Source organism: Xenopus laevis, chromosome 4L (genome assembly GCF_017654675.1).
Source record: "Xenopus laevis strain J_2021 chromosome 4L, Xenopus_laevis_v10.1, whole genome shotgun sequence".
NCBI lineage: Eukaryota > Metazoa > Chordata > Amphibia > Anura > Pipidae > Xenopus > Xenopus laevis.
In genome coordinates, this window is record NC_054377.1 from 97,359,426 (window position 1) to 97,372,119 (window position 12,694).

At 36.4% G+C, this 12,694-nt stretch overlaps 1 protein-coding gene across 3 annotated transcripts in view; it reads left to right on the plus strand.

Moving 5' to 3' along the window:
• Nucleotides 1-9,444, plus strand: part of frrs1.L (ferric-chelate reductase 1 L homeolog) — a 31,232-nt gene extending 21,788 nt beyond the window's left edge. For 2 of the 3 annotated variants that reach the window (XM_018256658.2, XM_018256657.2), the window contains exons 11-17: nucleotides 1,156-1,242; nucleotides 1,407-1,504; nucleotides 2,912-2,970; nucleotides 3,996-4,139; nucleotides 4,526-4,651; nucleotides 5,547-5,605; nucleotides 8,699-9,438. In XM_018256658.2, coding sequence (XP_018112147.1) covers nucleotides 1,156-1,242; nucleotides 1,407-1,504; nucleotides 2,912-2,970; nucleotides 3,996-4,139; nucleotides 4,526-4,651; nucleotides 5,547-5,605; nucleotides 8,699-8,791 — 666 coding nt within the window. In that variant the 3' untranslated portion in view covers nucleotides 8,792-9,438. 3 annotated transcript variants of the gene reach the window in all.
• Nucleotides 9,445-12,694: the final 3,250 nt, after the last annotated feature.

The following is a 12,694-nucleotide window of genomic DNA, read 5'->3' on the forward strand; positions in this document are numbered from 1 at the left end:
AAATGGCTCCCATAGGTTGAATAGCATTGCTCAAAGGAACATTAACCCCAAAAAATTAAAGATTTTTAAAATAATTAAAACTAGTGTGTTTGCTTCAGAAACACTATATAGTAGCATATAAATAGTACAGCCTCCAGAAGAAACTACTAACCAACCTAAACCAAAAATGGAGAATTAGGCAAATGTACCATACATAAGCTGCTATATAGCTTCTGTGGAGCAGCCATTCAAATAAGAAATGGCTACATAGCAGATAGACTCTGTACAATATAATGTAGTTCTACAGACCTTCTGTTATCGGCTATTTAACTTGTGCTATTAAGCCCTATTTCAATTGCTATACAACAGCTTGTTTATATAAACAATAGTAGTGTTTCTGAAGAAAACAAATCAGTTGTAACAGTACATAATACTTTACTTCAAAACACATTGATTTTTTTTAGTGTTACTGTTCCTTTAATAGTATAGTATAGTGCTGGAGGCTTATTTGCCCTACACTCTCCTTTATACTTTAGGGTACTGGCACATGTGGAGATTAGTCTCCAGCAATACATTTGCAACTAATCTCATGCAAGTGCTTTCCCATTGGCAAATAATGTAAATTGAAACAGGTATAGTTACCAGCTTGCACACCCTGGCTCTCCAAATCGTATATTGGCCGGTGCCCGGCCGAAAAGGCTTCGGAAACCCAAAAACTTCAGAGTAAGTAATTCCACCGGCACACAGATCTTAGTTGCAAGCAGGGACAACCCTATATTTTATTTGCGTGTTGCAACGTTTCAGGGTGATTCCCTTTGTCATGCTTGCAACTAAGACCTGTGTGCTGGTGGAATTACTTACTCTGAAATAATGTAAATTGCCAGTGGGAAAATATACCGGTTACTTCAGTTTCCCAAAGTAGCCCAAAGTTGTGTTGAGATTTTCGGGAAATAGGAAGTGAAGTGTGCATGTACATATTGCCGATGGGAAATCATTTGCAGGAGATTTTTGACATGTGCCAGTGCGCTTATGTACAGTGGGACTGAGAGATTCTGCACGGAGAACCTTATTTATTGCTATGTATTGCTTGCTTAGTTTATTAAGCAGTAAATTGAAATTTAACGTCTTTTAAACAATACTTTATGTAACATGCCTTTTCATTCTACTTTTCAACAGATTCACCGCTGCCTTATGATCACTACAGTGTTTCTAACAGTTGTTGCTTTTGTATTGCCTTTTATATACAGAGGATACTTTAGTAAAGTAAGTAGTCTCAACGGTGATTTGATCTGATAAAAATGAGATATGTGATGATCCATCTGGAAAACAGATGTGTAGTAAATAGAATGATAGTATTAGTTTATGAGCTAGTGCTGGATTTGCATATCTTTGTTTAATTAGACTTTGCTTTTCCATTTGTCTTTCAGCGTGCAGGTTATCATCCCCATCTGGGGGTCACTGTGATGATTTTGACAGTTCTTCAACCTGTTTTGGCAGTTTTCAGACCTCCACCTCAAACACATAGGTAAATAATCCAATGTATTGAATATTGAATAACTTTGGGGGAGAAAAGTCCTCCTAGTGGGACTGAGACATAGCTAGATTTTTTGGATTCATCAATTTTATTGAGTCCCAGAGTCTTCATGTGGTTTTAAATCAATTTAATACACAAGAGCCACAAATATCCTGTAAAGTATATCCTTATAAATGGAGCTTAGTGATGCCATCGGTTATAATCGGAGCTTAGTGATGTTATTTGTCACATGACTCACTGATGGTTGTGTATTATAATAATATACTTCCTGTTGCGAAATATGAGGATTTTAGAAGTCGCCTTGGAGTTCCATGACCTGTATAAAAACATTTGGACTTTGGCCTTGTGCTTTTTTATACTCATGGAACTCCTCTGTAACTTATAATATCCTTATATTTTACAATAGGGGTACTTTATTCACTATATATGTACACACACACACTAGGGGTAATTTGGAAGGGTTGCACTTGACGGACGTTTTTTGGATCTTTCTAAAACTGGTGCTTCCACGGGGTTCAGATCTGTTTGGTATCAAACAAGGTTTTTTGCAGAGGCTTTGATAGTCTTCCAGAAATTGTACCAGAAGTCCTGACATATCCAGTAGATACATTTTCTTCCTCTTCAAAGCAAGTATTGCTCCTCCAGTGTTTTACAGTTATGGGACCTGTTATTCAGAATGCTCGGTACCAGGGGTGTTCTGAATAATGGATCTTTTTGTAATTTGCATCTCCATACCTTAAGTCTTCTAAAACATCATTTAAAAATCAATTAAACCCAATAGGACTGTTTTGTCTTCAATATGTATTAATGATATGTTAGTTGGGAACAAGTACAAGGTATTGTTTTATTATTACAGGGAAAAGGGAAATCATTTTTTAAATTTTGAATTATTTGATCAAAATGAAGTCTATGGGAGATGGGCTTCCCATAATTCAGAGCTTTCTGGATAACTGATCCCATACCTTGTACTTACAGCTCTAGAATCCAAGAAGTCTGCTTTGTTTGTTGGTGGCAGTGTCGCACACACTGGGGTAAAGATGGAAGTCTATTCATATGTGAATTGATCTTCATAGGGGCAATACTTGACTTGCACAGAACTTGTATACAGTGGTTTTATACACACATGGTACATAAAAATGTAAATGTTTTAATGATGTCTTGCCACAAGCAGTAATAAATCTTCTGTTGTCTAGGCATAAAGGATGTCTCCAGAAGTTCAAATGTGTTCCTTTATTCAGGAAGATTCCTTTTGAGAACTATATAACTATGATAATGTGTATTTTGAACCCCCCTTGCTCTCTATAACTTAGAATAGTGGGAAGTATGACATTCTAGGGTTTTTCATGCTCCTAACTGAATTAAAGTAATAATTTATTTTTTTCCATGCTCACTATATAGGAGAGGGATATTTAACTGGACTCATTGGGCTACTGGTACTGCTGCCAGGATTATAGCAGGTATGTGCTATTTAACATAAACACAATTTTTCAATGCACGTACCACTGTACCTCAAGAAACCGGTATGGGATCAGTTATCCGGAAACCCATTATCCTGAAAGCTCTGAATTATGGAAAGGTCGTCTCCCATAGACTCCGTGTTATCAAAATTATCCAAATTTTTTAAAATGATTTCCTTTTTATCTGTAAAAATACAACAGTACCTTGTACTTGATCAAAACTAAGATATAAGTAATCCTTATTGGAAGCAAAACCAGCCTATTGGGTTTATTTAATGTTTACATGATTTTCTAGTAGACTAAGGGGCAGATTTATCAAGGGTCAAATTTCGAGGGATAAAAAACCCTCTTAATTCGACCCTCGAAGTAAAAGCCTTCGAATATCGAATTCCAAGGATTTTAGCGCAAAAGCTTTGATCAATGTTCAAATAAAAATAGTTCGATCAAACGATTAAATCGAACGATTTTAAGCGATCGATCAAATTAGACCAAAAAAAAATTAGAAAAGTGTTGGGAAAATTCCCCATAGGCTAACATTGGACTTCAGTAGCTTTAATTTGGCGAAGTATGAAGTCAAAGTTTTTTTTAAAGAGACAGTACTTCGATTAATGGTCGAACGGTTTTTACTTCGAATCATTTGAGTCGAAAGAATTTGACCAATTCGATGGTCAAAGTACCCAAAAAATTACTTCGAAATAAGAATATTTTTTCATTTGAACTATTCACTCGAGCTTAGTAAATCTGCCCCCTAATGTATGAAGATCCAAATTATGGAAAGATCCATTATCCAGAAACCCCCAGATCCAGAGCATTCTGGATAATAGGTCCTATACCTGTAGCTGATTTTGAGCAATGTCATGGAAGCAAATTCCCTTTGCTTACTATGTTGGAGTACATAAAGAAGTAATAATCCATAAATGGGGTTGCTTTTTTTATGTCACTTCCATCAATATAGAAAACTTTATTTTTTTCCATCAGAAATTACACTGAAATAAAGTAATTAGTAATCATGCACTGCTTTACAGTGGCTGCAATGTTTCTTGGGATGGATTTACAAGCATTGGACCTTCCTGATCCATGGGACACCTACACCATGATTGGCTTTGTACTATGGCACGTTTTTGTAGATCTCCTGCTTGAGGCTCATGGGTTCTGTCTCTTAAAGAAAGGTCAGTGGTTTTATGGTGCCAAAGATACAGAAAGAAAATATCTTGCATAGGAAACAAAATATTTTAATGTGAGAGGATAACCGGGTAGAGATTAGCAAAATCAATGTAGACATTTATTTGATCGAGTTTGACGGAAAACTTTTACCATTGGGATCAATTTTTCTAAGTGTGTGATACCATACAGTCCAGTTTGGACAGATGGGCCAGTGTTGCCGTTCACATATAGACCATCTTAAATCATAAATAATCTGTTCAGAAACCCTCACTGGGTGTGATTCTTATGGATTAGAGCAGAGTTTCACAGTAGCAGGGCATTTTATTCAATAACCTTTTTTTTTACAAACATCATACTGAAACAACTTGCATTGATCTTATTGTACCGACAGAGTATATTTCAAGGCTGCTTTGTCACCAGTATGGACTTTTTATTGGTGGATCTAAATGGTCAGATCCTCAAAGCATCATGGTTGTTTTGGTCCCCTCTGTACTGGAGGGACAAGCAAGATATTCAGGTATCACTATGGCTTCATATGTCACGGTGAATGGATTGGAATACATGAACAACGGTGCACAATTTCTACATGTTTACTACATGTTAGCTGTAAATAGCACACACTGCACTGGTGGTATAACTTCAGAAACTCTTATGAGGTTCAGGGTTGGATGATTAAAGAAGACTGTACCTGCAACATGGCTCATCAATTTTAACTTTCTGCCTTTTATTGTGATAGCATTTTTATCATATTTAAGATCATTTTGCATGATAGAAGCAGCAATAAGATGCATGTTGTATTTACTTGGGCTTAACAGCCTCCTGTAACCTACCAACCAAGACACTTTGGCAAAATGAATCTACTTTAGCCATTGTTTTGGGCCATTTTGTAGTATATTTGTGTGTTTTTGGTTTGAATGATTTTATCTCATGCAGTTCATAACCATCTACAAAATTCTATGTTTCAAACAAGTAGACAATATAGCAGCCTTTCTTAATTGGTTCCACAAAATGAAAGCCTAACATTACAAATAATTTATAGCTTTTTGTTTAAATTTTTTTTGTTAAGCAGCCCCTAAATGAGTGGGAAAGTCCATGTTGTGAAAACCATGAAACTGGTAACATTTAAAATATGTGAATCACATTATAAAAAGGGTTAACTATAACCCAGTAACTGTATAATCAGCCAATGATTCCCTCTGTCGTATTTTAAGATTTATAGCACCACAAGGTTCTACCCAAAACTGTGTAAAGCTATTTCTACTCTATTCTTTACAGATCCCTATGATTTCAATGAAAATGCCTTCATGATTGAATGTGTTTTGTCCTATTTCCATTATTATTTACATTCATGCCTAACTGACATCATCATGGTCTATTTATTATGTAATAATATGTCTGGTTACTTGTAACAGCTAAAACAATGGAAGAGGATCAAATAGGAATTTTGAACTCGTCCCCCGATGAAGCAGAGGTAAGTCGGCCATCTGCATGCAGTCTCCTAGTCCTAATGTGCTAGATGAAACTGCTCAAATAGTCTAACCTGGTACATAATGATGTTTAAGCAGGCTAAATAAATGGCATTTTATTGCAAATGTTGATGAGAAGTATTTGAATTTAATTGATTGTGTTTGCCATATGCTCCCTTATGGTGACACAGTTGCTTGCCAGTCAAAGCTTGAGGTAGGTATGGCCTTGCAGGCTAGGAATGGAACAGGAATGTTAAACATTGAAAGAGTCTATTGGTAAATCTGTCTGGAATTTGATTTCAGAGTTCTAAGGTTGCAGTTGTGACAAATTCCACATGTATGGTGATTGAGCATGTGACCTTGTGCCACCCAGTAAAAAGTACCTCACCCAGTAAAAAGGTGCAGTACATTGAAACACAGGCAGGAGTTTTCTTAGCTAAGTGGTTCCAATTAGAACACATGGGCTTGTTAAATTATAAAAAGAAATGTGGGACTAATTAGGGTTTTGACTGTATTCATATCTACTATTTTTGGCACATTTAATAGTTTTCTTCAGTATATATATTGTGTGAACCTATTTAATTATAATTTAAAACCCAATACAAATATGTTGATGGAACAGTAACATCAAAAGAACAAGTGTTTTAAAGTAATAAAAATATAATGTACTGGTAAAACTGCTGTTTGCTTCAGAAACACTACTATTGTTTATTTAAATAAGCTGCTGTGTAGCAACGTGGGCAGCCATTCAAAGGAGAAAACACTCAAGTTACACATCAGATGGCAGATAAGCTCTGTAGAACATAATGGTAGTATCTGTAATCCACTATTTATCCTGTACAATATAGCCTTTTTTTAATTTCCGCCATTGCTAAACAGCAGCTTGTTTATATAACTATAGTAGTGTCTCTGAAGAGAGCACAGCATTTTTACCAGTTCAGGGCAACACTACGGGGCCGTTTCACTAACTTCGAGTGAAGGATTCGAAGTAAAAAAACTTCGAATTTCGAAGTGTTTTTTGGGCTACTTCGACCATCGAATGGGCTACTTCGACCTTCGACTACGACGGAAGGTCCCCATAGGCTTGCCTAAATTTTTTTGGTCGAAGGATAATCCTTCGATCATTGGATTAAAATCCTTCGAATCGTTCGATTCGAAGGATTTAATAGTTCGATCGAAGGATTATTCCTTCGATCGAACGATCAAACTATTTGCGCAAAAATCCTTCGACGTCGAAGGATTTTAATTCCCAGTCGAATATTGAGGGTTAATTAACCCTCGATATTCGACCTTTGGTGAATCGGCCCCTACATGATATTTTTATTACTTTAAAACACTTTCATTTTTTGGTTTTACTATTCCTTTAAGGATAAATGTTTTAAAGCGGTTGTTCACCTTGGATTTATCTTGAGGATGATGTAGAGTGATATTTTGAGACAATTTTTTGTCTTGTGGTTTTTGAGTTATTTTGCTTTTTATTCAGCAGCTCTCCACTTTGCAATTGCAGCAATCTGTTTGCTAGGGTCCAAATGACCCTAGCAACCATGCAATGTTTTGAATAAGAGACTAGAATATTAGTAGGAGAGGGCTTGAAAAGAGAAACGAGTAATAAAAAGGAGCCATAACAATACATTTGTATCTTCAAAACAAATACGGAGGAGTTGCTTAGAATGGTTCATTGTATTACATACAAAAGTCAACTTAAATGTGAACCACCCCTTTTTTGTAGTCATTTTTTGCAGCCATTTTACTTATTTTTCTCAGGTGCCCCTAGCACTGATTTATCCTAGTAATGTACATTAGTGTCAAATTGGACATGTTTAATTTGTTGTGCATGCCTAAGTCAGGGAAGTCTGTGAATAGAGAAAGATGTCGGATCAGCACTGTTAGTTTTTCCCCAGAATGATGCCATTTTTTTCAAAGACAAGCCCCAGCCTGGGGGAACTTAGCTAATTAATTCTCTGGGAGTTTCCCAACATTTGGCACCACCAGTAAATGAGCATTTCCTTGTTCCTTATTAATAAAGGGGTGTATTCAGTATTTTATAGAATGACCAATTCTAAGCAACTTTTCAATTGATTGTCATTATTCATTTTTTTTATAGTTTTTAAATTATTTGCCTTCTTCTAACTGTTTCCAGCTTTCAAATGAGGGTCACTGACTCCCATCTAAAAACCATATGCTCTGTAAGGCTGCACATTTATTGTTACTTGTATTACTCATATTACTATTCAGGCCCTCTCCTATTCATATTACAGCCTGTCATTCAAATCAACGCATGGTTGCTAGGGTCCCTAGCAGCCAGATTGCAGAAAGTGCAAACTGGAGAGCTGCTGAATAAAAAGCTAAATAACTCAAAAACCACAAATTAAAGAAAAAATTAAAACCAATTATAAATTCTCAGAATATCACTCTACATCATACTAAAAGTTAATTTAAAGGTGAACAACCTCTTTAATATAAATACATGTTTGTATTAATTGGTGGAATTTACTTCAAGCCTGGTGTTAAAAGCATAAAGGGGGATGTAAACCCAAAAATAACTTGCATGATAAAAATAATCTAAGCAACTTTCCAATATACATTCATTACACATTTCTCTACAGGTGGCCTGACAACAATGTTGCATAAATCAGCTAGTCTCCAGTAAAGACAGGTCTGTTAATCAGGTTTTTGCTAAATTGTAGAATAGTCACCAGGACAGAACATTTTGTAATGAATGTATATTATTACATCATGTATATTGTGTGGTGTAATAGTAATGCTAGTGAGCCAGTTACACATGAAATGATGGTGGAAAGGGACTGCAAACCCATTTAATATTCACATAAACACGTAAAACTACCAGGTTACAATACTTCAGGGCACACAGGCAGATTCGGGGAGATTAGTTGCCCGGTGAAAAATAATTGCTCCAAGTGCCAACCCGCCAACGATTTACATTTTAGCCGGCGGGAAGGCAGTTTGTCGCCCCGAAGAAGAGATTTGTTGCCGGGCAACCAATCCCCCCCGAATCTGCCTGTGTGCCCTGTCCCTTATTGTAAATAATAATGGTGGTTTTAACTTTTTTTTTTTTATTATTATGCCTATAATTTCAGGGCCATACCTTTAAGAAGATTGTGATGACGGTCTATATATGTGGAAACCTTGCATTTCTCATAACCTTCCTAGCTGCAATCAACCAACTTTGAAGTCCATGTAGGACTCTGCCCTGTATTGCTGCTTTGACTTGGCAAGAAGTGACCGCTTTGAATCTCCGTTTAATTCATTCTTGCAACGACTGCTTCTCCTGCTGCTATAGACTGGTAACCACTACCCTGAAATAACACCATGTGCCTTGGTAGGATCTGATTGTTCAGATAAAAGAAGACCTAGGGGGCCTATTTATCATGCCGCGTAAACCTCACAGGTGATGTTACCCATAGCAACCAAATAGCAATTGGATTTTAACACTCGCCTACATGTTAGGAAGCAAAAGCAAAGATCTGATTGGTTGCTATGGGTAAGACCACCAGTGATGTTTTTCTCCTCTGTTTGATAAATAGGCCCAACATGTTAATTAATTATAGAGGTATTTTTTTTATTCTGTCCATTCGGCAGCTGAACTCAGCTTTGTGAGTTGACTGCTTAGAATACATCAGAGAATATTTGTTATGCTGAGAGTATAAACACTGGACCAATTGCCACAACAGTGTCAAAAATATATTTCTTGTTCTTACGGAGGTGCCTAAAATGTTTTTTTTTCCTTCTTATATATTTATAACATTTAAATATGAATTGTCTATTGAGCTATTTAAACAGAACTTAAAATGTTGCCTTTTATTAAAGGTTCTCCTTTGCAAAACATTTTTTTGTTCTGTATTTTTTTTTATACTGTACGTATAATAAATTCAAATATACTTAAAATTAGATTGGGGGTTATTTAATAAAAAAAATTGAATATCTACAATTCGCACAGATTTTACCGACTCGAAAACTCAAATCGAATTATTAGACTAAACTCGATTAGAGTTTTTTCTCCGAAAAAACCTCGAATGTTAGGAAGGCTAGTACCATGTCTAAATTGGTCCCTGGTCCTCTCCCATTGACTTCTACATGAACTAGGCAGGTTTTAGGTGAAGAATATTTGTATTTTTAAAGGGCCAAAGTGATAAATATCAAAATTAAAATTCGAATCGCGTTTCGATAATTCACAACTAGAATTTGAGAGTTTTGACCATAAAAAAAATGTAAAAATTGGAATTCGATTTTTCAATTCAACCCTTAATAAATCAGCCCCAAAGATTATCCAAATGCCATAAGATTTAAATAAACTCGGTACTAGGCTACTCCTGATCACTTTATGGTTTCTTTGGTTGCCTATCTGGGTTGTTTGAGAAAGAGAGACATTTAAAAGATGTAAAAATTCCCCCGTCATTCTACATTTTGAGATCATAAATCTTCTTTTAGAGATGAGCAGTTGCTTCTGTATGTGTTTTACTCCATTTAGCTATGGGGTGGACAGGAATGGTTTAAGTGAACGGGCAATGGAAATCAATATGTAAAAACTTTTGGTAATTACAAAGGATCGCTATATGACTGCCTGATGATTGCACTGTTGTTGCATAAACAAATAGCCATTTTCTTTTTATTTCTGCTTTTTATATAAAGACTACTAACTAACAAAGAAGCGATGAATAGAAAAAGTCACAACAGTATCTAGGTAACCTTTATATAACATTCCATTAGTGCATTTCCATGTGACGGTGCTAATGGTTTTTGTTCTTGGTTCAGCAATTTTAATTGCATTTTGAGGGCCTAATACAATTCATAGTTACAATTACATTTCTTATGTTACTCACTTCTTCACTTTTGTACAGCCTGTAGGCCAGGACTTTTCTTGGGGCCTCACTGCTCCCATGACTGTTAATTTAAAGACTTCAACCTTTCTCTGAATCATGCTCCATAGATGTCTAAAAATATTTAGTATATTATAAATACTATGTTGATGCATTTATACAGCTGTTTACCTTCCTGAAAATAAAGGATAAGGAAATTGAAAATTCATGTAATATAGATTTTTTTAATCCATTGGATCCAAGAAAACAGATGTATGTCTAGCATCCCTGTGGTACCTGAAGTATTTGGTCTCTAAAGAACATTTGCAATGTGCTGGCATTTTTGAGGCCACTGGATACTGCTGGTAGTTGATGTGCTTTGAGGGGGAGACGCACTTTGCTTATGGAACAGATTACTGGCTCATTGCCTGGATTTCTTGAATCAGAAATCTGTAATTTCATTTTTACATTGCAAAAAACAATGGTTAGTAAAATAACGACATGGGAATGTGCAGTCTTGAGTGGCACGGGAACTATAAATTAAGGCAGAGAAGATGGGACTTTGTAAATACAATGTATGTCACTGTTAATCCAATAGGAATGCTATGGTAGGAATGGATGAAGCCAGTACCTTATTAGTCCAAGGCAGCTGTGCAAGCTCTACACATATCCAGCTGTATGGTCTGTGTTGTAAGGTAAAATACCCACAAAAGGAGAGCGGTGTTACCAAATTATTCGTATGCTACCATATCCCCTTGCAACTTTGTTTAGAGAGCTTGTAATCTTGCAAGGTCTGTTATGTCGCTTTCCTTGTACTGTAGACAAAAAATAGCAGCACACTGTTGAATTGCAAAAAGTGCTCAAGTGCATAATTTTTATTTTAGCCCACAGCATACAAAGGCAACGTTTCGAGCCAACCTGGCCCTTTATCAGGGCTTGATAAAGGGCCAGGTTGGCTCGAAACGTTGCCTTTGTATGCTGTGGGCTAAAATAAAAATTATGCACTTGAGCACTTTTTGCAATTCAACAGTGTGCTGCTATTTTTTGTCTATGGATTGATGTGACCCGAGGACAGGATCGGGCCTTGTAGTTCAGCACCTGGCACCTCAATGGTGTTCGATTGAGAGGTGAGCGCTCCAAATTTTTTGTGGCTTTCCTTGTACTGATGACAGGAGTTGTAATTTACCAACAGTCAGTAGGTTCCAAACATTTTTGTTTTTCTACATAAGCTACTACTTAATTTCTAATTAACATTCAAGCATACAGAGTCCATTTTTATTATTTGAAGGTTTAGGGGCACTCATTTCCTCCTTGATCTTGATGGTTTCTCTAGGGGTGTGGAATGAGCAATTTCCAGGCTCTAGTGGTTGAAGGGCCTCTAGGAGTATGTCACACCAAGGACTCCATACCTTTTCAAATTTATGAGGAGAATCTCTGCTCTTGTATGTGAGTTTGTGGAATGGAACTGTGCCGTTTACCATCTTCAGCCAGGCATTGATGGAGGTGAGGTGCACTCCCATCCAGTCGGTAGCTATTGTATTATTTGCGTAGATAAATAGTATGCAGTATCGTTGCCTTGCATGTGCTCTTGGTATCACTGCGTCTAGAACCCCAAAGAGGCAGGTAGTGAGTGATCTTATCCTGGGAAACTCCAGGTTACTGGCTAGAAAGTCAATTGTCTGTGTCCAAAAGGATTGGGATAATTTGTAGTTTATCTACAAACTTTACCAGTGTAATGGAACAACAGGTTAACACATTATGGCTCTATAATACAAATAAACTGGATTTTGTAGACACCATAAGAGATTCTTGCAACCTGCTCCCCTCCCACAGCAATTAAATATAGATGGCGCCAAAATATTTAGGTTTAGGCCAAGCTAACTCTAACTACAATATAAACTTTGTACGTTTATGGAAGAAAAAATAGCTGGCTAGGCAGATTGTTACAGAAGCGGAACACTACCAGGGAACAACTGGTTAGTAACTGTGGTCACCAGAGGGTGCCTAATGACATGGTACACCATGTTTGACTTTTCTTGTCCTATAAAATGAGAGGCGTAATTACATTTTATTTTTTAACTTATGCAAATATATATGAAAATAAGGTGATTGTGAACCCTACTTATTAATAGAATTAAAGGGATTGTATACCCCATGTGGTTGCCATTTCATTTCCATTATATGCTTCCAAGTAGCTGATACTTTAATGCAAGGAAGATTTACATGCTGTTCAAGTTGCTAAATCAGGGTTACCTTTAACATTTACACTACTTACCT